The 24,775-nt window shown below is 54.8% G+C and overlaps 1 protein-coding gene across 8 annotated transcripts; it reads right to left on the bottom strand.

Moving 5' to 3' along the window:
• Positions 1-1,963: 1,963 nt before the first annotated feature.
• ABHD6 (abhydrolase domain containing 6, acylglycerol lipase) lies at positions 1,964-23,220 on the bottom strand. 8 transcript variants are annotated; one of them, XM_037383261.1, is made up of 10 exons: positions 17,502-17,624; positions 13,797-13,866; positions 11,997-12,144; positions 8,340-8,496; positions 7,819-7,932; positions 7,461-7,593; positions 6,035-6,192; positions 5,171-5,225; positions 4,600-4,700; positions 1,964-3,856 (listed from the first exon to the last, which is right to left on the bottom strand). In XM_037383261.1, exons 3-10 carry the CDS (start codon positions 12,113-12,115, stop codon positions 3,680-3,682), a joined length of 1,014 nt encoding a protein of 337 aa, XP_037239158.1. In that variant the 5' UTR covers positions 12,116-12,144; positions 13,797-13,866; positions 17,502-17,624; the 3' UTR covers positions 1,964-3,679. The 8 variants fall into 8 exon arrangements, with proteins under 8 accessions (XP_037239158.1, XP_037239164.1, XP_037239165.1 ...); XM_037383262.1 differs by lacking the exon at positions 17,502-17,624 and adding an exon at positions 14,369-14,600 and having other exon boundaries at positions 3,680-3,856; XM_037383263.1 differs by lacking the exon at positions 17,502-17,624 and adding an exon at positions 14,003-14,315 and having other exon boundaries at positions 3,680-3,856.
• Positions 23,221-24,775: the final 1,555 nt, after the last annotated feature.

Here is a 24,775-nt window from a genome sequence, read left to right as displayed (position 1 = left end):
AGGCAGGGGGCCTGCAGGCAGGGGGCAGGCGGGCAGGGGGCAGGGGGCAGGCAGGCAGGGGGCAGGCAGGCAGGGGGCAGGCAGGCAGGGGGCAGGCAGCAGGCAGGCAGGCAGGCAGCAGGCAGGGGGCAGGCAGCGGGCAGGCAGGCAGGCAGGCAGAGCTGTCGGGCAGGGAACGGCAGGGAGAAGCCACCCAGTACTAGTGGCCCAGCAAGTGTTCAAGGAATAATCCCAAACTGCCCCCAAGAGGCTGGTGTAGGGAAAAGGGTCTCCCGGAAGGAAAACTAACCAAAACCACCCCCTCAGCCCCCCCCCCAAATCCTATATGGTTTCCTTGCTTTCACCGTAAGTCTCGGCTGGAGGGTGCAGGCGGGGAGTCCTTGCCACATCACGGGGCAGCCACAGGTGTCACGGGGAACGTGACCCCTCTGCTGTGTCCTGGTGTGCAGGGGTACGGGTGGGGGGCTGCAGTGCCCCCTCCCACAGTGGGTGAGAGAGCTGTGCCCCAAGCACTCCCATCCCGGCTTCCGTGGAAAAAACGTGGTTTGTGTCCAAGACGATTGAGAAACACATCGAGTCAGGGGAAGGTTCAGGCAGGTGATGGGTTCCCGGGGTGGGGGACACCCACGGCAGCACCCAAACCGAGGTGCCAGACACCACGAGCCTTGCAACCCTGGTTTATTCCCATAATCACGAGGAAAGGCACACAAACACCAGGCGATGAACCAAACGGGAAATCCTCCCTCCCGCCATGCCAGGGTGCTCAGGCAACGTGCAGGTTCCCAGTGCCCAGGCTTGCCACGACTGGGATCCAGTGGTTCCCCTGTGGTTCCCCCAGCTCTGCCCACGGGACACCCAACCCCACGGGGAGGAGCAGGAGCTTCTGCCCCTTCCCAAGCCCCCCCACAGCCAGGAACACAGCCTTACCTGGGGGGTGGCCGGGGCTCACTGGGGGCCGGCAGGCAGCAGCTGAGAAGAGGAGTGGAGCCCTTGCAGGGCATGGGGCTTTTCGGCTCCCAGCAGGAAATGAGGGTTAGTGGGAACAGCGACCAGTGTTACCAGGTGTGCTTCCAGGTGTGCTTCCAGGTGTGCTTCCAGGTGCAGGCAGCTTCCCACCCTGCCTTTTGGCAGTGCTGGGTGTGCTACAGGGCCAGCTTGGGCACAGGCACTGCGGGAACCAGCAAGCGGCAGCTGCCCTTGACTGTGCATGGAGCGAGTGGCACCCAGATCCCCCCTCCCCAATAGACCTGGGGATTTTTATTACTGAACCCTGAGAAGCTGCATGGTGTGATGCAGGTGCCCTGAGCTGCCCCAGCCCCTGCCTGCAGGTGAGGGGGCCCCCCATGCCCCCCCCCTGCAGTAATGGATAGGTCTCCCGCAGCCACTGTCACCCTGACCCATGCATCACTGTTGCAGCAGGTGGGGTGCCATGGCAGGGGGATGATGTGCCAAGTGGGTGCTCCCCAGCCCGCCCGCCCTGCAGCTACTCTGTTAAACAAAGAAGCCAGGCCTCAACAGTCTCCTGGGGAATGGGGAAATGCAAATACTATTGCCTGGATATTGATGTAACATTATTCCTGGCACAGTGTATGAATTCAGTAGGACTTGTAATTACAGATGAAATTGGTGTTTAACACCCTTTCAGGAGTCTTAAGAGAAATCTTGGCACTGAAAACCCAACTCCCCTGCCCCTTGAGGTTTTATTTTGCTTCTTGAGTGTTTAGGGCAAACTCCTCTTAATAAAAAGAAAAAAGCAAAATTCATATTGTCTTTGAAGAGATGAGACTCAAGCCTTCCTGTCTTCACCACCTCTCTTGACATTATCAAATATTCCTTGGAGCAAAACCTGCATCTCCCAGAAATGTGGTGAGGAAAGAAGCAGAGCACGTCCCCTGCGTCATGCATCATCCCACGCCACAGCCCTCTTCTTCCTCAAAGGAAAGAATAATCATTGCACAGTGGACTCCTTAAATCACTAGATTTTAATAGCCATATAAATCCTTTGCATACAGCACTCTATGGCACATGAGAAATCATATAGATACCCAAAAACTTTTTCTGGCTTTTACCACATAAAACTATCAGCATTTTTTTTTTTAAATCAACTCCTGTAGTAGAAACAATAACCAAGCAATTAACAGCAAATTTCTACTTTTCTAAAAGAACAGTTTCATCTCTTAAAAAGAGCAGAGAAGCTGTCAGGGAGTTTCAGATATACAGACAGATCAGGGTACCTCAGAAAGACGGCGAGAAGACGGCTGTCAGCACCGCAAGCCTGCTCTACCAGCACCCAGTGTCTACCCACGAGAAGGGCTGGGGGTGACCAAGCGGTGACAGCCTGCTTCTTTGCCTTTGAGAGCACCACACACTGCCTTGCCCTCCAGCAGCCATCAGTCCTGCCTGAGCCCAGGACCAGCCCCCTGCCCCTTGGGACACATGGCGAGGGACAGCAAGTGGGGAGGTGCAGGATCCGTCCCCGTACATCACCTTGCAGGCTGCAAAGCACAGCTTGTCTGCATTGTCCGTTTCTATCTATAATTTCACTTGGTCAGGAGTTATAATCATCGAGAGGATGCACAGGCACACCGTACCTTTCCATGCCACCACTCAGCACCTCACAGGCGAGCTGATCCCATCTCGCCGCCCAGTGAGCCTCGGATCCTGCATTCCCTGTGCTGCTCACATACACAGCCCACTCCCACCCCTCACGCCTGGTTTCGGTGATGTTGGCATTCGCAGAATTCATGGAATTCATTAAGAAAATCATTATTTACATCAATGTGTTCAGCAGCGCAATGTGATAGACGAGCTGAGACAGGAGTTTGCCCGTTTGCTGACTCGCACCCTGCCCACGGGCTTTATTGCTGACTCGGGCTTGGGGGACCGAATCACCCTGGGAGGTTTCCATCCCTCTGGTTCACACAACGGCGTCGAAGCTGCTGTCTGCGCCCCAAGTTTTCACTCACTATGTTCACCCTCAGGGAGAACCATCCCCTGGGCAAGGCGGGCTGTGCACGGACGCCGTACCCGGGGCACTGTTAAGGCATTACATATACACAGGAGTTGTTCGGGGATTTAAAAAAAACCCACTCAAAGTGTAAACATTTTTGTACATACAGTCATTGGACTTCCACACACGAAGTTTTCTCTTGTTTTCTGCATAAATCACGAGTTAAGGAGCTACACAAAGAGCACTCGAGCAGACGCCTGGAGCACTGGGGTTCTCTTACAGCACGGCAGCATGCAACGCGACGGACTCTAAGTAGTAGAAATATTGTAAGTCTCAGTCCAGGACGCTTCCGCCTTTCTACACTTCTTAAATAGTTTAGGTAAATGTCATTAACAACTATGTGCTGGTAATTCTGGTAAGATGGGCAGCTGCGTAAGGAGCTTCAGTACATGGCAAGGTTAGCGCTTGGTGATTTCAGCTTGTTTCTACTTTATCTCTAGGTAGAAAAGGGAGAGATTCTGCTTCCGTTCCTGTATCTATGGAGGTTGCTCAATGACCCCTAGGTCGCTGTGCTGGCGGTACTACAGGTTTAGGTATTCAGTGATTCTGCCTTCCTCAGGGACTTTGGCACATTCACCCCGCTTCGTACAAGATCCCTGAGAACTTATCAAAGCTGCAGTACTTTACAATTTAAAAGACCCGTCATGGCCTCTTGGCTCCCCACCATGCTCACGCCTGCTTCTTGTTGTTTTCCATGCTGTGCAGCAGCGCTAGGAACTCCAGGATGAGGTTGGCTGTCTTGCGGGGCCGCTCCACCACCACTGAGTGCCCGCAGTTCTCCAGGATGTACACATGGCAGTCTGGGATGGCGTTCGCTAAAACACTGGCACCAGAAACATCCAGGACCTGGATGGCCGGGGAAAAAAATCAGTCACTCCCACAGGCAGAGCTAGGTTTTGCTGGACACTGCAGAAACCCTGTTGGAGCTGCCTTTGCAAACCTAAGCAAGACGCTGAACAGGGATGCGGACATGGTCCCTGTGACATCAGCCCCGTCCCATGGTACACGTGCCTGGGGACGTGGCAGGGAGGCTGCCCAGTGCCAGTCTCAGCATGTGGCAGGGAACTCTCTTGGATGCTTTCTGGCTGCCAGCTCAGCGCAACAGGGTCATTGCCAGCAAACACTTGCACCTTTGCCTTTACAGAGCCCTTTGCATGCCTGCAGCTTGCCTCCTTCCCCCTCCCACTCCTCCCACTGTAACCGGCCCTGCGAAGCCCCATGCTTTTGCCTCGCTGCCTGCCCATGAATGACAGACACATCTCTCCCCAGGTGCCAGGACAATTATTTTTGCAGGCAATTTATAACTCTTCCCAGCCCACACCTGCTGTGGCGCTGGCACCTGCCCCCTCGCCTTCCCCAGCCCTGGCTCTGCCCGCTCCTCCCTCCGGCCCCACGCTGGCTGTCAGCTTTCTGCCCATCACCCCGCCGAGCCCCTGTGTCCAAACGCACCAGGGATGGGGACACACGTGTGCCAGCTCCCCGCGGAGCAGCGCACAGCTCAGCAGCACAGCCCACGCCATGCCCCCATGGATGGACGCAGGCAGAGATGGAGACGTGGTCCCCTGCCAGAGGTGGAGGGGGCTGCGTACCTGGTCTTGCTTTCCCCAGATGACCTGCGTTGGTGCTTTGATCTTGCTCATGTTCTCATGGAGAGAGTGCCTGGACTTTTCATCCACGATTTCTAAAAACACTGGTGGGGGCAAGAGGAGAGTCAGTTCTACAAGGGAGATGCTTTGCCTTCCCTTCTCGCAGGGGTCCTGCGGGCCAGCCCTACCAGTGTCCCCTCGCTAGGAAACCCAAGCAGGGGTGATGGGCAAAGCCCCAACGGGCTGTCCAAGCCCTGCCACCAAGCCCTGCTGTGAAAAGACCCTCCTCCAAGCCCATCTCCTTGTAAGTATTAGTACTAATTAACCCAGCTGGGAGGGTGAGGGTGAAGCAGCATGCCATTGCCCATGGGGGTGTAAGTGCATTGCTACCAGCAACCGAGGCGCATCCCCAAATCTGTTAATGACATTGCCCCCTCCCACCCTCAGCAAAGCAGCTGGGGGGTGCTGGGGACAGCTGGCATGCAGGGGACATGGGGGCTGGGGACAGCCCATCCCCACAGCCCAGGGGTCTGGCTGGAAAGCCTGGTGAGAGGGGCTGCCGCTGCACACTTACGTTTCCGATAAAAATCATTGTGTGGGATGCGAACATCGACGAGGCCCTGAAGGATCTGCAGGGAGAGCAGAGGAGAGCTGCTGGGGGGGGGGGACCCGTACCCTGCATGGGGCTGAGCACACAAGAGAGCGTGCCCCGCCACCCCTGCCCTGCACAACTCAGCACAGCTTCTTCCCAAGCACATCTGGCTGTCAAAACTGTGCTTAAGTAAGGTGTATTTCAGCAACAAGTATTTTTGTCTTTTATGATGCAAACCCGAATTTCTCCCCCAGGCCAGCTATCATAGTCAGCAGGCCCCCTCAGCCATGACTGTGCTTTTCTTCCTTCTTTTATTCTTTTGCCAGAAAACAAAAAAGGTCTTGGCATTACCTTACATTTTCTTCTTACTCTCCAATCTATTCATCCCAGACTTCCTAAGGAAAACCAGCTTAATGGTCAGCCCCTTGCCAAGTTCCTCTTGCCTGACAATGAGTGATTAACATTTCCATGGCTTTTGCTTAAAAAGCAGCAAACAATCCCCCTCCAGGCCAGACAACAGCCGCCTTAGTTATTTAACGCTTCCTGCCAGCCATACTTACTAAAAACCCCTTCGACATCCCAGCGTGCTGCCAAAGACCTCACTGGAGGAGGAATTTCAGCAGATGCTGCCAGAGAGAGCTGGGAAAAGTGGGTTTGAAGGGAAAGTGCTGGAAAGGTGCTGGGAGCGGGGCAGCAGGGGGCCGCCTGGGTGACAGTGGGGACTGCAGCGCTGGCTGCACGCCTGGCACCGCCTTGGCTGCCATCACACAGGCTTGAGGAGAAGCAAACCCACTGCCCACTCCGAGCCCCCCTTCCCCGGCCCCGCAGCCAGCCCAGGCTCCTCACCTGCTGTGGCACCTTGAAGCGAACGTAGGAGCAAAGCTTCAGCATATCTGCCATCTCCTCAGGCGTCGAGGGAATTAAAGGGATCCTGTCGATGCATTCGGACTCTTGCAGCTCCCGGAGCTGCTTAATGAACTTGCTGTCAGTGGTACTTGGCAGGCCTGGGTCAAACAAGAAGGGGGTTACAAGCTAAAACCCAGATGAGACCCCCAATAGCCCCAGCGATGGAGTATCACTGTACCAACCTCCCTCAACTCTGTCTCTGCCCTCCTGCCTGCTTACTCATTAAAAAACAAAAAGGGAGGTGGCAGGGAGGGAGGGGGGAAAAAATCTGTACCTACAGCAACCTTAATATGCACCCAGGGACCCCTCGGCCTCCCTCCTGCTCCAGGGCTGACAGCACCGAGCCCCTGGCATAACGTGAGGTGTATTCCCCATAGACATGCACCAACGCTTTGGCAAAAACCCTAGCACTTATTTTTATGCAGCCAGCGGATGCAAGTATTACTGCCTGTGCCTCGCCTGCCACAGCACAGGGTGGGACAGAACATTCCAGGAGCCCCATGTGCATGCATGGTGGTGGGGAAGATCCCCCGGCACCTTACCCCCAAACCCCTCTGCAGCCCCCACAGAGGGTCCACATCAGAAACACCCGGAGTCAGCCAACAGCTCCCCCAGGGAGCAGCGGGCACCTTGCCACCCACCGAGCCCATAGCCGGGTAACCTTCACTTTGCTTCATCACTTATTTGTTATCTGGGAGGCGCCTCCCTTGCATGGGAGCGGGGAGGAGCTGCTCTAACCACCGGGATGCGGCAAAGCCCTTCCTGGCAGAGAAGCCCCCTCCGAACCACCCACGCCTCCTGCAGCTGCTCACGGCCCCGCTCCCCTGAGCCCCCCGGCCAAGGGGGTGGACGGGTGCTGCAGGGGCAGAGGGACACCCTGCTGACCTGCACCCAGCCCCTAAGCCCTCATCCCACTCAGAGCGCCCAAACCTGGGCGGACAGAGCCCCCCCAGCTCCCGAAGCCCCAGCCCTCCGTCACAGCGGGGCTCTCAAGGGGCCAGACTAGGCAGACTTTTCCCATTGCTGCCTGCTTCCTCCCCTCTAGCCAAGAGGCTGCAGACGTGCCATGTAAAATGCCTGCTTTCGGAAGGGAAAAGGCATTTTTGGCCAGAGCGGGATTTGTCCCATTTGGCCTACTCCCAGCTGTAACCAAGGCACAGTGGGCAAACTCTGAAGCCCTGGAGAAAAGCAGTCAGGACAAGGCTGTGATTTCCTCCCGTGCCCTGCCAGAGACTTTCAGACTGTAAATACAAGCTATTTCAAAATGCTCTGCACTAAACCCCTGTTTTGCCTCCAGCACCACTCTGGGCTTTTGCACTGGCTCCTGCTTGCCCTCTCCCCGTCTCGCCTCCCCTGCGTTGCTCACCGGCAGGACAGATGAGGGTCAGGCTGCAAATGTCTTCTGGGTACTGAGCGGCGTAGACGCCGGCAACGTTTCCTCCCATGGAAGTGCCAACCAGATGAAAGGGCCTTCTGTTCAGCTTGATGCACTCCACGAACTGGCAGGGGAGCAGAAGGAGCATTGTTAGGGGAGAGGAAGCAACGGCATGGGGTCATGAGAGAGATTCAGCCCAAAAGCTTGAGGTTGGTGGTTCTGACTGCCTGGGAAGGGAGGGAGCAGGGCTGCACGAGGCAGGGCTCACCAGGCTGAGCATCCCTCATGTCCCCATGTCCCTCATGCCCCTGCATCCCTCTGCAGAGGCGATGTGATGCTGGAACTTTACCTGGTGTATTCTCTTAGCTTGCCCGCTAATGGAGTAATCGTCCAAGGCCGAGCGGGTCGTGCCCTCATGCCCGGGCATGTCAACGCACACCAAGTGCAGGTTCTTTGGCAGGAACTGCAGAAACAAACCAGAGGCGGTTACGACGCAGGGGAACGGCTGTGAAGCCCATGGATGGAAACTGGTGACCACAGGTGGGAGCAGGGGGGACACTCTCAGCAGCCCCTGGTTACTCGTGCACCAGAATAAGTCAGCTCATGTACCAAGGATGACATGATGAGAAACCGTGGCCAAGTTCTGCTTCCCATGAAGGAGGCAGGTACTTACTGCTCTTCCCCTGCAGCTCTGCATGTCATAGGGATGAAACGGATCCAACAAGCAATGAGCACAGAGCTAAGGAGGGTGTTTCTAGCATGTTACAGCCATCATCACATCCAATACATGCAACCGTTGGGTGCTCACACCCCTAAGCCCAGGACCATCAACTATTGCTAAGCAGCAACGTGATAGAAATGGAGTCCCACCTTGACTATGGACAGCCACATGTCTTTGTGGGCTGAGAACCCATGTAACATCAGGATGGATGGTCGGTATCCAGGTCTCCCTCTACAGGAATAACAAAACTGATAGTCATCGTAGTTTGCATATCTAACCTGCATACCCAAAGCTCGGCGCCAGTACCTGGAAACAAGGAGAAAACACTAGTGAGTGAGGCAAGACCAGGGGCAAGTGGCAATATAAGCCAAGTGATAAGCCCAAACTCAGCCACCGATTTGCTACTTTGCTAAGGCCAGTTAGGTTGGGCTCGCACTGGTGCTGTCATAGGATTAACTGGGACTCATTCTGAGCACCTGGTCCCTGGATTACATGCGATCCCCTACAGGTGTAGTACTGGTGGCTGGCTATCCATGGCTTCGCTGTAGATGGTGGAGACACTCTGTTCGTTAAAAACTTCAAAGAAGATCCTAAATAACAAATTTGGCAATGGAAATGGGCCAAAATAACAATCATAAAACTGAAAATGCCCAAAGGTTGGTATGAGGAGAGAGAGTCAAGAGAGGTAGCACATGTGGCCAGGCAGTGTGCAGGATGGGCAGGCAAAGGGAGGCACTCGTTCCAGGTGGGTCATGGGTTTATTTGGGCACAGTCCTGCATCAATGGGAGAACATCACCCCACAGACAAGCAAGTCAGATCCCAGCCAAAACAACCAGTTAACCCAGGAGCACCACAGACACCCAGCTCCCATATACTAACTGGACAACTTTTTAAAATGTATTTATACACATGCAAAGGACCAGAGGTGACCATCCTTACACCAGGTCAAACACCCCAGAAGATACCAGGCTAACCCCAGGGAAACCTGGATTGTTCCTCTGAAAGCAGAAGCAGACAGCTCCTGCCAGCGCATGCTTGCAGCCTGCTCAAAGAGGATGCAGTGAAACTGCTGGCGAGAAGGGACCTGGACAGAGATTATCGGTGACACTTTGGACACATGATGTGTACGTGCAGTCCAAGACAAAGGAGCAGGCTCGCTTTCTCTGCATTTCCCCTGTGCTGAGATGTAACCCTTGTCAGCACAGCTACCGGGCTACTCCTGATGGCCAAGAAACCAGCAAATACTTTTATATGCAATATCAGAATTTATTTGAGATGTAAGAGCAAGGTCACCAATACTTCTGGGCTGTCCTAGCTCTCTGCCCACTCAAAGCTTATGCAAAGTGCAATCCTCTTTAACATAATCCCTTTTTAGAGGGAGTTAGTGGGACTTAAGCAGCATCTCGGCTCTGTGCTGGTCCTACAAGGAGAGGCGAATTTCTCCCTGAATAAGTGTCTTAAGAGTCCTTGCCTCAAAGGCACCGGTGTAAACTACCAATGGGCAAGATGATAACATTTTTAGCAACTGATCCTAATGGATCAATTCAGCAGAAGGCAAAATAATCTGTGCAAAGCTGAACTGATCCCTCGCAAGGTGTTAACACGCTTAGTGGCAGTGGCTAAACTGATTAACCCTTGGTGGCAGAGCAGGCAGACTCTGGGGTCAGGGTCAGCAGGGCAGCCCTGGACATCACATCTGGCAGGAAGGCACATCAGGGGCAGGGGCGGGAGTGAGGCCATTGGTGACAGTGGCCTGGGGTGACTGTTGGCTGTGCCAGCTGAGAACACGCAGACTGGCAGTGAGGAGGAGGAGGAAGGGGGCAGCAAGTGGGGGGGAAAGGGTGTCCCCCCTGGCATCTCCTGGGAGCGGTGCCACAAAGCTGGAGCTGCACCGGGCTGAAGGGGATGGGCAGCATGACATGCTGCCTGCCACCTCTCCTGCCTCTGCCGATGGGGAAACACAACGATTTTGCCCCCCAAAAAGCCAATTCAGAAAGAAGCAAATAGAAAAGGAAGAGTAAAGGGCAAACCCACTCTTCTCGCTCGCTGTCCTTAAGAGGTGCCCATGAAATGCAGAGCGCTGCAGTTACTCCTGCAAGATGCCAATGCTGCCAGAAACTCCGGGAGAGATGGGGGCACCTCCCCTCCAAAAGAAAACAGCCCCGCTGATCTCTGCTTACATGATCCCTCCCTCAACCAAACACAGACAGACAGTGCATTTTCACTCAGTCCCTAATTTGCAGCCCTGAAGGACAAGGCAGCAGGGTCTTCTCCAACACCCCCTCAACCTGGCTCTGCCAGGCTCCTGGCACCAGCCCCTTGTGCCTGCCATCCCTGCTCGTGGCTCTCTGATGGCTTCACCCTGACCACGCTCCTTCTGCTCTGGTGTGGCAGCATTACTCAGGTGATCCTCCTCTGAACCTGAGCCTATCGGGGTCCTCCCTAGCTTCTACTGGCTGCTCATAAGTCTGAAGGAAAAAAAACCCAATCCTTGGACTAACAAACCTGGTACCATCTGGTCCTGCCCCAGGCAGCAGCCTGGATGTCCCCGGAGCAGGAGGCTGTCACACTGCTTGCTCCCCTGCGCAGTGACGTTTTGTCTCACAGCTCCCCATGCAAGAGGAAGAAATTCTCCCCAGTCTGGTCACTGGGGTTTTCATCCCATCTGCCCACGCCTCTCAGCCCACAGATGCTGTGATTAAAAGGTTGTTAATAAATGTGCTGTTAGAAACAGGCTTCATCACGCTGCTGTGTCTGAGTGCTGGGGTGGGCTAACGTCCTCCTCTCACAGGAGGTCACTTTGATTTGGAAACACCCCATGAGCAAAACTGCAGGAGCCACCATCTGCCAGCAGCATGTGAGGGCAGCCTGCTGCTGCTGCCTGCTGCTGCCTGCTGCTGCCTGTGCCGGGCAGTCAGCGCTGCCCTGGCTTCCGAAGGGAGCATTATTCCAGCTTTCCACCGCAACAAACCCGGACAGATAAGATGCCAGTGTGCTTATCATTGATTTCCAGGGACAGAGGAGGACTGAAGGATGCCTGCCTCCTGGTATCGGAGAGGGTAAGGTGCAAGAGGGTAAAGGAAAAGCATCATTCCATCTTCTCTGATGCTCCAGCTCAGAAGAGAGGGAAAGAATGAGAAAAGCCTCATCCATAACTACTAGTGAGAGAAAAGTCCCTGCCTGCCGAGCAGGCTGTTAACCAGGAGGGAGCATGTGAGCCTGGGGAGCCGCAGCAGAGCTGAGGATGCTCACCCCTACAGCGCACTGATGAGGTGGGAGGTCACTGGCCTGCTGGGTTTGCCAGGCTGGGGGACAGGGAGCAATGGCCATGCTTTTCCCAGCCGCAGTCCTGTGCTTGGGGGAAGCAACCCAGAAAGGTTCAGAGACATGCTGCGAGCTGGCACCGCAGCAGCAGCCTGGCCAGGAGTCCCTTGGTACAGCCCACCCAAGCCCCCCGGGAGCCTGCGCCCACGGCCACCCCAGGATGGTGGGATGCCAGCAGCCCAGCTGAGGCTGCCCCAACAGACATAAGCCTCAGCAGCAAACATGCAGTAAGAAAATGCCATTTTCTTCTCCCAGACATGCTTAAAGCTATACACAGCTGGCATGCCCCCAGAAAATCCCCTCCTCACCTGCTCCTATTGCCGTCACGGGCGGAAACATCCACCTCCATCCATGCCACCTTGCTGCCCACGGGCTCTTTCCACCAAGACCCATGTGCCTGCACGTGTGTGTGGATCTGCTTGTGAACAGCTGTAATTCTGCCCCCATGCTAAAATGAGAGCAGCTGGGCTAATGAACTCACCAGTAGTAGATGCGGATAAGTGCTGAGGGCCAGAGGAGGAATGAGGCCACAAAGGCCAGGATGGGGATGGCCAGGGTGCCACCGGCGATGACAAACATGTTCAGCACATCCAGGTCCATGCTGCTTTCCAGCGCCTGGCCTCACCTGCCTGCATGAGCAGAGATGATGATAAGTCAATGTTAAATGAGATCTCTGCTACCAGAAGGAGAGGAAAGAGGCTCTGAGAGAGGCAAAGGATATCACTCAGAGCACAGAAAAGTCTTTTTCAGTTTTAAAACTTGATTATTTCTTCTGGCTCCTTAATGGATCTAATTATCACTATGTTATCCTCCCAGGAGAGCACATCTCAAACAGGCAATGAGCCTCACAACAGGCATGCACCACGTCTGGCGTGACAGGGCATGGTATGGCCTTCGAGCACTTTGCAAACACAGGAAGTGCAGCCCCCTGCCCCAATGGGTGCAGGCAGCCCTTCCCCCCTGATGGGCACAGGCAGCCCTTCCCCCCGGTGGGTGCAGGCAGGGCTGGCTTAACGAAGGCTCCACGTTGCTTTTCGGAAGCAGGCGTCCAGCTCCGGCTCCCCTCCCCCTGCCCAATCCCAAATCCCCAGCACACAACCACTGACCTAGAATTGATGGCTCAAGCCCAGCTCTCATTACCACTCCACACAGGCACCAACTAATCAGGGGAGCAGAGCCTATTAATGGGCTCGGAAACTGAAGGAAACAACCTGGCAGGGCACTCTTTGGCAACCAGCCCTTATCTGAGACAAATTCATCCCTTCATCACAGCACTCGCTGCTGATCACAGGTCCCTATCCCGACTCCCAGGTATCCTTTGGACAAACCTCAAGGGTGGCGGGCATAGGACACAGGGTGCAACGGTGAGCTCTCACGCAACACTGTGCTTGTCCCTGAACTCGCCCCACCACAGGCAGCTGGGATATATTCTTCTCATTAAGAGATTAAACCCTGTCGCACACACATCTCCTCTAATTCCCCCTCGTCCTTTCCTCGGCACTAGCTCTTTTGTCACACATTTACAAAACGAAACATCCTCAATGCCTGCCCCCCCACCAGCCATCCCCCCCTGTCACCACCTCCACATTTCTCCGTGCCTGGCTGGTCAGATTTATTTCTGCTTCCTGCAAGACCCACGGCGGTATGCGGTACGTTATATGTTATGCCATGAAGCAGGAACACAATCGCCACGGTCACATCCTCTCCCACTCCGACACCGTCACACTGGATCACATCAAATGCCCACATTACACATGACCAAGAAAAACAGTTCACAGAACCTCTGAAGCAACGACCACGTTTACCCTCTTCCCCCAGGGAAGACAATCGTAACTGAAATCTGAGGAATACTGTAAATATTTCCACCAGGAACCTCCTTAACAAAGCTAAACCTCACTTCCTCCTTCAAGCCTCAACAACACGCCATTATTCGTTTAATTAACATTTTGTAGGAAGATCTTTGATCTCTGCACAGCTTGTTCGTAGATAAACACTTCGTGCAACAGACAAACCGTGTACACGACAGCAGGGCTGCACGGGAGCCCACCTGAGAGCATCTGCTGCCTTTTGCTATGTCACTAAAACAGGGAAGAAATTAAGCAGGGAAAATTGCCGTCACTCCCAGTGGCGACCCATAACAAGGGAAGATCGCAGCTAGGGAAAAGCGTGGGGTGGCGGGAGCCCCTGTGCTCCCCTGCACAAGGTCATGGTCACCGCCTCCGCCGCCTCCACAGCTCTTGGAAAGCAAAACAAGGAGAAAGCCTTTAAAAGCCCAGCTTACTTTGCAGAGATCCCCTCCTCCTCTCGGCACAGGTTCCGCTCGCTGTGAGTAGTGGCAGTGTCTGAAAACACTGTCAGAAGAGGAAAAAAAACTGGTTAAAATCGCACTCCTGCTTTTTCTCCCCCTTTCAGGCTTGGTAGCCTGGCAAGATCGCGAGCTTCGAGTATTTAAGCCACCAGCTTCCCTTCAAGATGCCTCATCTTCACCTTCTGACCAACCTTTCCCCTGTTTATGTAAATACGGTCTTTTGTACAATAAAGCCAAACGACGGCACTTGTTCCAAGCAGGAGCAAAGTGCAGGCTGCCATCAGAGACGAAGCGAAAGCCGGCGTGGCGCGGCGGGGAGAGCCACTGCCAGCAGCCCCCGCCACGGCAGGGCTGCATGGCACCCAGCAAAATGGGGCTCACGGTTGCGCTTCAGGTGATTACAGCTATTAGAACAAAGCCAGCTAAGCTGCTTCCCATCCCTTTCCTCTTCGTCTTAAACGTATTTTTCCAAGGGCTGTCAGTCCTCCCCCCCAGCCCTCCCTATGCGAGTCAGGCTGAAGCATAGCGCAGCCGCAGGAAATTACTGGAGAGGCAGGAGAACACTGGGCTGAGCTCGCCGGCAGCTTTTGGCCATGGAAATTCAGGCTGGAGGCTCAGCGGGAGCACCGGAGCACAGCGGATGCGCTTGGAGCCAGAAAATCTCTGAGCTATCCCCACTGCACGGCTGTGGGGCCGGGGGCACCCCGGGGGCTCCTGTCCCCATTGTGCCACAGCCTTTCAGCAAGGCCATGGCAGCCACCGCTCACCACGTGAGCCCCGGCGCCCAATGCCGGCCACACGCACCCGCCAGCCCCGCTCGGGGCCCCCGTCATCCATGGGTGCTGGGGGGGAACGCTCGGGGAGCCCCCTGGAGCAGCCAAGCCCCCCTTTACGTGGGCAGAGCATCGCCACAGATTTCCATGGCTACCTCTGGTGGAGGCAGTGGGAAGGAAAACGCTGGCAGGCCCAGCTCTGCGGTTGGGGGCAGCCTCCATCACCCCAGTCTGCAGCACCCCCAGCCCCATAAAGCCACCTCTGCACCCAGCAGTGCTGCGGGGACACTGGCTTCCCAAAGCCACACGGGAGCACCTGTGGTGCCACCACCCTGCAACGGTGCTTTGCCCAGGGGATGATTTGCCCAGGGAGCGAGCAGCATTGCCCCAGGCCCTGGCACAGTCCTTTGCTACCAGCAAGAGAGACATCATGTGCTTAGAAATAAAAGTGAGCCCACTGGTAACAGCTGTAAGTCTTCAGATCACAGCTCATCCATCACTTTGAGACGCCCTGTGACCAAAAGTCACAGCAAATGGCCCCAGGCATGCTACTGCTTCTTGGAAGGCTCTCCAAGTACCTCATAAATTAACTTGAAAACATCAATTAGTCTGATAAATGCCGTGTGATCACGCAGTGATAAAGCCAAGCGTGCTGTGCACACCACTGGGCACAGGATGCCAAACCAGAAGTACCGGTTCCCACGCTGGCAGCCCAGTCGCAGGCACTAGCCACCGCGGCCCCTGAGTCCCACCTGGGAGGACCCCCCAAACAAGCCACCCCAGGTAACGAGATGGACCCAGGACAGATGCTAAGGGGAGGCTCCATGTCTCCTGCTTCCTGCCCTGTGCCAAATTCAAGCAGGGGGCTCATCACGTGCAAACAGAGGGGCTGAGAGGCCGGAGGGGGCTGCTGTGGAGGACAGCAAGTTGATGACAGTTCCCAGGGCCACTGGCCAAAGGAACAACAAATGACTGTGAGCAAGGTTTGAACCCACATCGGGTTTTTTTCTCTTTCAAGCTCAGTGGGTAACATCAGAGAGGCTGGAAAAGACCCAACAGTGCAACTCAAGTGTAACATAGGTGTTTTTCCAGGCCCCACATAAGATGCAGCGGCAGCAGCACACCTCAGTGTGTGGGATAAAAACCCTGCGTTTAGCAATAAAAGAAAAAAAAAAAAAAAAATCTCACAAATGTGAAAGCAGTTCAGCTTGTTACCCTGGGAGACAGGAGACTCTTCACCAGGACCAGCATCTCCCGCAGAGCCAGCCTCTCTGATGGGGTGAGAGCTGGTGGGGGATGCTGGGGGGCATGCTGGGCTGCAGCACAAAAGCCTTCACAAGGTGGAAGGTCTTAACTGGGAAGGGGAGAGCAGCAGCTAATGCGCTGGGCAGCCCCGTGCAAGGCCAGGGAGGGTTTCCACAGCGCAGGAATTGCACGGCTGTGCCCACTGACCAGACATGACGAAATTCAAGCACAGAGGTTCAAGCGGGCTGTGCTCAGTGGGTCTGGGATGCAACACCAGGGCTACTGCCCTGCGCTCAGTGTTGCACTCAGCGCTCCCTGTGCCCAGACCAGCCCATGCCTGGCCAACAACAGATTTAAAAATTCCAAGTAGCTGAAAGCTAAGCAGCACATTTAGGCATACTTTTTTTTTTAAAAAAAAAAAAAAAAAGCTGAAGAAGAAGAAACATCAACCAATTTTAAGATCCCACTGCAGAAACAGGGGGCTTTGACATGCCTCAGTAGCTGAGATGAGGCCCCCAGAAACCCTGACTCACACCACTAACAATGTAAGACAAAACCCCAAAAACATGCAAGTGAGCCATTTCCCTTGGAAACCGCCTCCCCCTTGGCATCCTCAGCAGCCAGAAAAAATAATATTGACCATAAACAACAACATTCCTCCGTGGTATAATTTGCAGTACGATCTTCCAGAAGCCAATCACAGTGACATTATAATTTAAGATCTATTCATATTTGAAAGATCTCTGTCAATTAGCCAGCCAGCTCTCAATCTTAATCCAGCCTCTGAGGGCTGAGAGTAGGAAACATGCCCTTTCACCTTCATTTATTTATAGATGGCAGAAATGAGATCATTATTTCTGCAGTGCTGTTTTGCACAACGTGCATCTCTGACCCTGTGTCTGTGCCACACAGCTCTTAAACGTGAGCCGGAGAGTCTGGGCTGGCCCCCATCCCCGCTGCTGCACCCTGGGCTGGGAACAGGCAGGGATGAGCCGTTAGCGTCACTGCCAGCCAGCCTGGGGACAAGGTGGCTGAAAAGCACGACTGGAGCAGGCTGTGCTTCCAGCCAGCTGCTGGTTTAAAAATTTGTAACGTGCTTGTCCTCCTTCCGGACCTGTCACCATCCCCATCCTGCCGCACACGCACGCAGCGGAGGATGCACGGCCCATCTGATGTCACGAGTTCGCCCGGACTCAGCCCTCTCCTGGGTGGGGGTGTGTGTGTGTGTGGGAAAGAGTTGGGGAGGGATGGGGCAGGGGTACCGGGGGGCCACCTCCAGGTTCCCCCTTCCAGCACACAGCTCCCCCCGCCAAGGCGCCATCCTCCAGGAAAATGCCTGCATCCTTCAAACAGCAGCAGCGAGATGCAGCGCTGCTCTCCTGCCCTTCATGCCCCGTTTTCTGATTGTGGTTCGGGGGCGGAATTTTAAGGCAAATTAATTCAATATTTTAAATAGATATCTTTTAAATTATTTCTTGCATTTTGGCGTTGCTGCTGATTTCCTCCCCACCCCCAGCCATGCCAGGGTTGGGACAGGAGGGGTCCGGGGGGAGGGGTGGGGTGCCCGGATGCCCCCGCGTCCGGGCCCCTCCCCTCCGCGGACCCCTCCGGTCCCGGTATTGCTACCGTCAGCCCCGCATCCCGCCCCCTCGCCTCTCACCGTGCCGATCCGAGCCGTGCCGGGCCGCAATGGCAGCGCTGAGCGGCGAAACGCGGCGGCTCCGTTGCGCCCTCCCCCCGCGCCGGTGCGGCTCCGCGGGGGCGCAGCGGAGCGCGGCGGCGAGGCGGGGATGCGGCGCGGCTGTGCGCGGTGCGGGGCGGGGGGGAGCCTAGGGGGGATGCAACCGGGTTGAAAGGGAGGTGCAACAGGAGTGGGGGGTACAACGGGGTGTAAGGGGGGTGAAAGGGGTGTAAGGGGGTACAACGGGGCTACAACGCGGCTACAACGGGACTTCAGTGGAGGTGCAAAGGGTGGATGCAATCGGGCTGAAGTGGGGGTGCAAGGGGGGATGTAATGCAGCTTCTGTGGGGGTAGAAGGGGGGCGGCAATGGGGGGCTGCGGTGGGGCTGCAACGGGACGTGTGATGGGACTTCAGTGGAGGTGCAAAGGGGGGTGCAATAGGGTTGTAGCAGGGTGCAAGGGGGAGGGTGTAACAAGGGTGCAAGGGGGGGACGTTATGGGGCTTCCATGGGTTGCAAGGTGGACATGGTGCCACTGCAGTGGGGCTGTGCAAGGGGGGCACAACAGGGGTGCAAGGGGGGGTGCAACAGGAGGGTGGTGGGAGGTGCAAAGAGGCCATGAGGGGGATACAATAGGTTGCAGAGGGCATGCAAGGAGACTGCAATGGGGATAGAACAGGGATAAAACAGGGGTGCAAGTGGTCTGCAATGGGATGCAAAGGGAGTGTGAAGGGGATATAACTGGGTGGGAAGGGGCTGCAATGAGGCTGCAACACGAGTACAGGGGGGATACAGCAGGGGTACAAGAGGAATAGGGACAGTAAGTCAGGGATAGGGTAGGAATGCTGCAATGAGGCTACAAAATCACTCCAGCCAGGGGTGCAAGAGGCAATGCGATGTGGCTGTAACACAGCAGTTCAAGAGGCAGTGCATCAGGGAGTGCAAGGGAGGACGTGAGAGGGGTGCAAGGGGGTGCAGTGGGCAACGAAATGTAGCTGCAACAGGGATACAACAGGCATGTAAGGGGACATTCAAAGGAGACACAGCAGGGGTAAAAGGAGGATGCAATGAGGCTAGAGAAGTTGTACAATGGATTGCCATGGGGATGCAACAGGAATAAAAAAGGGAAAGTGATATGGCTGCAACAAGATTACAACAAGGAGATACAAGGGTAGTTACAACAGAGGTGTAAAGGGGATGCAATACAACTGCCACAGAGATACAAAGGGGAATGCAGTGCTGCACTCTGCACAGACAGCATACAGCCCCCTTGCACAAGGCCTGGGACCAGGCTTGAGGGTGGGGGACGTCTGACCATTTCCCAGGTCCTGGGATGGGGCTGTGATCAGGGGGCACAGAGCTCTGCCCCATTTCCCATGGCAAGAGCACAAAGGTTGAAATCAGAGCATCCCACTGTTACTTTTACACCTGAAATAGGATTTTTAAGCCTGCCATTTAAGTTACAAGCTTGTTACCTGCCCTCTCTTCCCAAGAGATGACATCGGTCTCAAAAGCTGCATTTCAACCTGCATTTAAGATCTGCTCTGATTTTTCTTAAAACTGCTACCCAAATCCTTTTGCTATAAGCAAATTTACTTTCATTCCCCCCCGAGTCACATATCAGGTTGGTATACACCTTTAAGATACATCCCCAAAATACAAGAAAACTTAAATAAATTGGAAACGAGATCAGCTCCTGAGTAAATGCAACCAAATTGGGTCAAATGCTTACTGCATCTGCACTTTGATAGAGGATGTCCCTTTGGTCTCGTAGGCTGGGGGAGCTGAGCGAAGGAGGTGTAAAGGGCTTTCCAGGTCAGAGTTTACTATAACAACCAAAAGCTTTTGATAACATGAGCTGTCAGAGAGATCTATAACCAAAATCGAGGGTTTTAGGTGGCCCAGTGAAGGCGAGGCACAGCTTCATGCAGCTTTTGTTGGGTTTTGTTTGAAGAGCTTTCCCAGTCACACTAGGCTAGGCAAAGATGAGCTTCCAATAAGGTGACCTAAGCAGACACGGGAGGTATTTCACAAGCCTTTAAACGTTGTTTGCAGTCGTAGTTGTTTGTTCAACTTTCTTGTGCACCACCCCAGGATCCCACGGGACATGTGCAGGGCAGCGCTGACTCACGCCAGGGATGGATTACCCACCATGTGGTTATTCCAGGCCACCTGCTGGGAATGCCCCTGGAAATAGTCATTGCAAATGATGGCTCTTAAAATAGAGAAGCTGAAGCAGAGACCTGTGGCGGTTTTATGTCGAAACATGCCATGAGCTAACCGGGGAACGAACTCTCGCAATCTCAGCATGCAGCCACAGGGAATTGTCATTGACTCCTTTGTGTCGTTGGGGAAAGGAGGGATCTTCAGGGCTGTCCTGAGCCAGCCACTGCCAAGATGAGGCCATGGCTTCAAGAGGCCACAGCCCCCACGAGCAGTTGGCAGCACCACGATGACTTTGCTGGGCAGGGGCCAAGGCTGTTTCTCCATCCCAGCACACTGCAGAAGACCTCAGGCTCTCCAGGTGGCATGGGGGGCCGCGGGGGAGCACAGGGCATGGCTGAGAGCAGATGAGCACTTCAGGAAAGCCCCAGCAGCTCCCTGGGCACCTCCCTGAGGATGCTGCAAAGCCATTTTTGGGGTGGCTGCAGCATGGCAAGCTCAAATTAAAGGCCAGTGCCTGCACTGACCTGCCCCGTGTGTTTTGTTTCTCCTCTCAGCCCACAGACACAAGTCATCACACAGCTGTGGCAGCTGGCAAGGGCCGAGTCACCCCCCAAGGCTGCCAGTGTTTTGGAGCCCAATGCCAGCTATCCTGGTCCTCAGACAAAAATTCCTCATTCCTAATGCCAGTGTCAGGAGCTGGGCTTCCCACTGGCACATCAGCACAGCTTTGATGCTGTGAGCAGGGCGGTGGGTGACTTATGTATGATCCAGTTAGAAAAAAAATGTGTTTCTAAATTCAGCGTAGCCACAGGAATTAAAAAAAAACAAACAAAAAAAACAAAACCAAGAACCAGAAAATAGCTGTCCCGTGTCCCCAGAAATGAGGCAGCAAGACTTTCACCTAAACTGCCTTCTTTTCCATAGGAAGATGGAAGCTTTGGTTGGATTCAGGCCAAGGTTGCTGTGGAGAACTGAAGCTTCTATCTCACTGAGCTGAGGGGCAGGGTTGCTCCACCAGATGAGAAGCTTCCATGTTATTTTCCACTGCTGGGCGATGAAGCCCCAGGGAACACGGCGGGATTGTTTGCAACCACAAGTGGCGGCATGCCACTTTGGTGAGGTGAATCAGCTTCCCAGGTGACTCATTCCGTCCATTTCCACTTGCGGTGTTGGCCCTGTGACACAACACCCCCAGCAGTCCCCAGTGGGCACGGGAGGGCACCGGGCAGGTGGGCGCCCCCTGAACCTGGCATGTCCCCACAGCCCATCCATGGGACCTGCTGCTGAGGAACGGCTCACCATGCCCCGGGCAGAGGGCAACTTTAATGACATACACCTGCCAAAACCAGCCCCCCAGGGCAGGGATAAGATCTCAGCTCGCCCCAGCTTGCAGACAGCAGCTCCCAGTGAGCACAGGGGTAAATAACTTCTCCAGCATCACTCTGGGCAGCTGCCCCAACACACTGCAGCAGCTTCCTTGCACAGCCTGGGACAAACACAGGAACGAACTCTCCTAACTTTTACAATGTTATAAAGCAAAACCTACTTGCCTGTTAAGAGCTTTAGATAATACTTTCTTTAATCAAAGTTAATGCGTATATTACACACATTTTAATTACGTCTTTAACTGCTAACAATAAGGTGTACTCAACTTCACAAAACCCTCCTTATTTGGTGGCTGCGGTATCGGTACGGAGGGGTAACTTCAAAGCCTTGCCTTGTCATCATGCATCAAGCCTGTATTTCAGATTACTGTGTGCTCTCCTACATCTCGGGTAAGTGGCCTTGCTCGAGAAACCTAAACCATGAGGTGTTTTCCCTTGAACTGCTTTAGCAGGCAGGCATTCATACTTCAAACAGCTACTTGAACAATACCGACATATTCAGCTGAAAAGGAAAACCCTACCGGAGTCCTGTACCAGCAAAGGAGTTATGCCCCAACAGCGATTTATTAAGCAGAACACGTATTTTCCAGAATGAGAAATAAAAGTATCAAAGACGACCCTACTGATTCAAAACATACCATGTATCTTGCATACCACATATTTTTACCCTCAGTCATACTGAATTTCCAGAGGGTCACGCCGGGATGCTTATTGCCGCTAAACTGACACTGCAGCCACTTCCCAAATGACCATACTGGGCCTGCAGCCCGACCGGGAACTTCACCAACACAAAACGGTCCGAGTGCTTTGCTACTTATTAACCTGAAATTCCAGGAGACTGTGATAAAATACTCTGTCCCATGGTCGTGATAAGGTCACCAAGAGTCCAAGGGTCGTTTCGTTTGCTCAAAGGAATCTACTTTTCTGGTGACGCTGGTGACTTCGGGGCTGGCCCTTCCTGCTCTCCCACAGACCTCCCCTCACTGCGGCAGATGTTGACAGGGCTGAAGTTTGGGTAAAAATGATAAAAATTAAGAGACATTCAACACCTTAAAACCTGGCACATGGGGAGGGGAGCATGTGGGCCCCTTGCCTGAATACAGGTGCGGCGGCATCTAGGGAACACCAGCCTGGAGGTGCCAGTTCCCTCACATGCCACCACTACCCTCTGCCCACGCTGCCAGTGCTTCCCCGAGCCACACGCTCCCTTTTGGGGGGGACAGGCTTATGGGGGTGCTGAACGGGGCAGCAGGAACACCCTGATGGGCTGGGGCTCGGGCAGGCTGGGCCAGCCTCAGTGCCCTTTGCAGGAGGTGTCCAGCAGTGCTGGTGTCCCCAGTGGTGCCAAACCTCCCACCAGCACACAGACACCACGCTTTACCCACAGGAGAAATAAAGCTTCAGCGTAGTTTTCAGGCACCCCAGGGTGACCTTGCGGCCCACAGGTGCTTCCCCCACGGAGCAGCCAGTGAGTCACGCTGCTCCTCAAGCCCAGAATAGGCTTCCTCTGCCAGGGCAGGAGGGGATGTGGGCTTGCCCGCGGTGTCTCCCTCTGGGCCTCCCAGAAAGACACAGGAAACTTCAGAGATCCTCTCAGTCTATCTCTGCCAGCAAAAACAAAGCTGTGGGTGCCCTGCGAGGCAGCCAGAGCTGCGGCCGAAAGGAAGCAGCTGTGCCTGAGGGTTGAGGAGGAACTCCCACATTGCTGCTGAACCCTTGCACCTCTGCTGCCCCACGGAGACTCCAAATAGGCATATGATATACAAACACATCCCACCCCATCCATCCCCCAACACCTTACTGGGAGCAGAAGGAAGACAGAGGGCTGAAGCACTGCTTCGGAGACAGCAGCCACAGCCCCCATGTGCTCAGCATGGGGTGTCAGTGATGCTCGGCTAAAGGATGCTCAGGAGCAGCAGGCAGGGCCTGGGCAACACCTACCTAGTGCTTTAAGTTCTTGCCCAGGCTGGCTTTGGCCAGCAGCTCCATCAACTGCCTCTCCTCCCCTGGGAGCGGGGAGCAGCTGAGGAGGGGCTTAATTAGAGAATGTTTTGCAGGTGCTGCTCAGCTGGATGTGATGTCCCTCACCCAGCATCATTCAGAGCAGGGGCAAAACCCCAACCCAGGTTGGTTTCACCAGCAGCTTCACCCCTCTTGTGCAAGACCAGGACAGCCCTGAACTGGTAGGGTTCACAAGCCCGCATCGAGTGGGTGTTATGGCCTGATAAGGAGCAAAGAGTACATGCACAGAAAGTGCAGTAAACAGAGAGATAAAGCAGCGCAGAAAAGAGTGTGAGCTCTCCGTGTGTCCCCCACGGGTCACCTCGCTGCTGCCCGTCCCTGCAGAGGGTGGCTCTGCCTGTCCCGCTGATAACGCCTGGAGTGAAGGGCAAGGGGGAGGCTGATAAACAAGTAGCCCTGGGGACAAACACGGCATCGACGAAGTGCGGTTCAGGGTTAAATCCCTCAGAGGCACCACAACAAACATTTGCTTTTTGATGCCAGTGTAGCCAAAGCGACCCTGGTTTTAGAGGGAGATCCCAGTTTTGATGATTCTGACCCTGAGGCTGCAGCCGCCATTGCAAGCCCTTGGCTCACACTGTGCTTTTAGCAAGGTCGGATGAGAGATTTACAACCCCCTAAGCCATTGCTTTCCCTGCCTTTTTATTAGTTCCCTGCAGACCCTACTCTGCCTGAGGCTGGCTCATTAGAGACCCAGCAGGCAGAAAGCCAGCACCCTACAACCCCTCTTATTTCGGAGAGTGGCACCAGGCTCCCCAAGCAGCCGCATTCATTAGCAAGCAGCAGGGCAGCACGCCCCTTGCTAGCAGCAACTGCTCCAAATCCCTGTCGAGCCAAAACGGAGCTGTGGTGCCCATAGCCACACTCCCAGCACCCACCCTGGAGAGCTGCGGCTGCCTCCCCAGCAAGCCCTGAATCTCACTGCTTCCAGCTGTGCCACATTTTTGGGAGTCCCCCCCCATGCGCTGCATTTTGTGCCAGCTCCACCTGAGCCTGCTTAATTGATTTAGACAGTGTCAGGAGTCATGCACTGGTGCTTCTGGATCTAGATCTGCGTGGGCAGCTGTGCAGGCAGGGCAGCAGGGTGCAAGCAGGCTGCATGGCCATTTTCAGGAAAAGGAGGGAGGATGTGAAAGCACCCTGTAAGCACAGGGAAAAAAAATCAAAGGCCATTATAGATGCCATTTAGCCTGACTTCTTGTTATACATCCCATCATTGTATCTGATTGGGGGCCGACAAACGCGTGTCTGGCACGCGGCAGAGGAGTAAGGGAGGGCGGGGGGATGGTTTCCCTGCAAAAGCTGCTCAGTACGACCAAGCCATCCCAGCTACAGCATCCTCACTCGAGTGGCACCTTGGCCAAACTTGTGTGTCCCCTTCTACCACACAGCACGAGCCAGACCCACGTGCACACATCTTGGGTCACCAGCCTAAGACTGCTACACTGGGGACACTTGGCCAGGCGCCTGGGGGGCAGCGCCTGGGGGCATCGTGTACCTTCTCACAGCTGCACTGCAGCGGCTGAGCCAGCAGCCTCCCCCTTAGCAGTGGGCAAACAAATGTGGCCGTCCCACAGCAGAGCACATCACAGCTGTGGGCAGAGGGAGAAGTGGGTAAAAGTGCACAGCCTGGGGCAATAGACAGTTCATTGCTTTCTTATGGCGTGACTTTCCAACCACC

Source organism: Falco rusticolus, chromosome 4, assembly GCF_015220075.1.
Source record: "Falco rusticolus isolate bFalRus1 chromosome 4, bFalRus1.pri, whole genome shotgun sequence".
NCBI classification, from domain to species: domain Eukaryota; kingdom Metazoa; phylum Chordata; class Aves; order Falconiformes; family Falconidae; genus Falco; species Falco rusticolus.
Note: the sequence above shows the minus strand (reverse complement) of the source record. Positions and strands in the feature narration are given on the sequence as shown.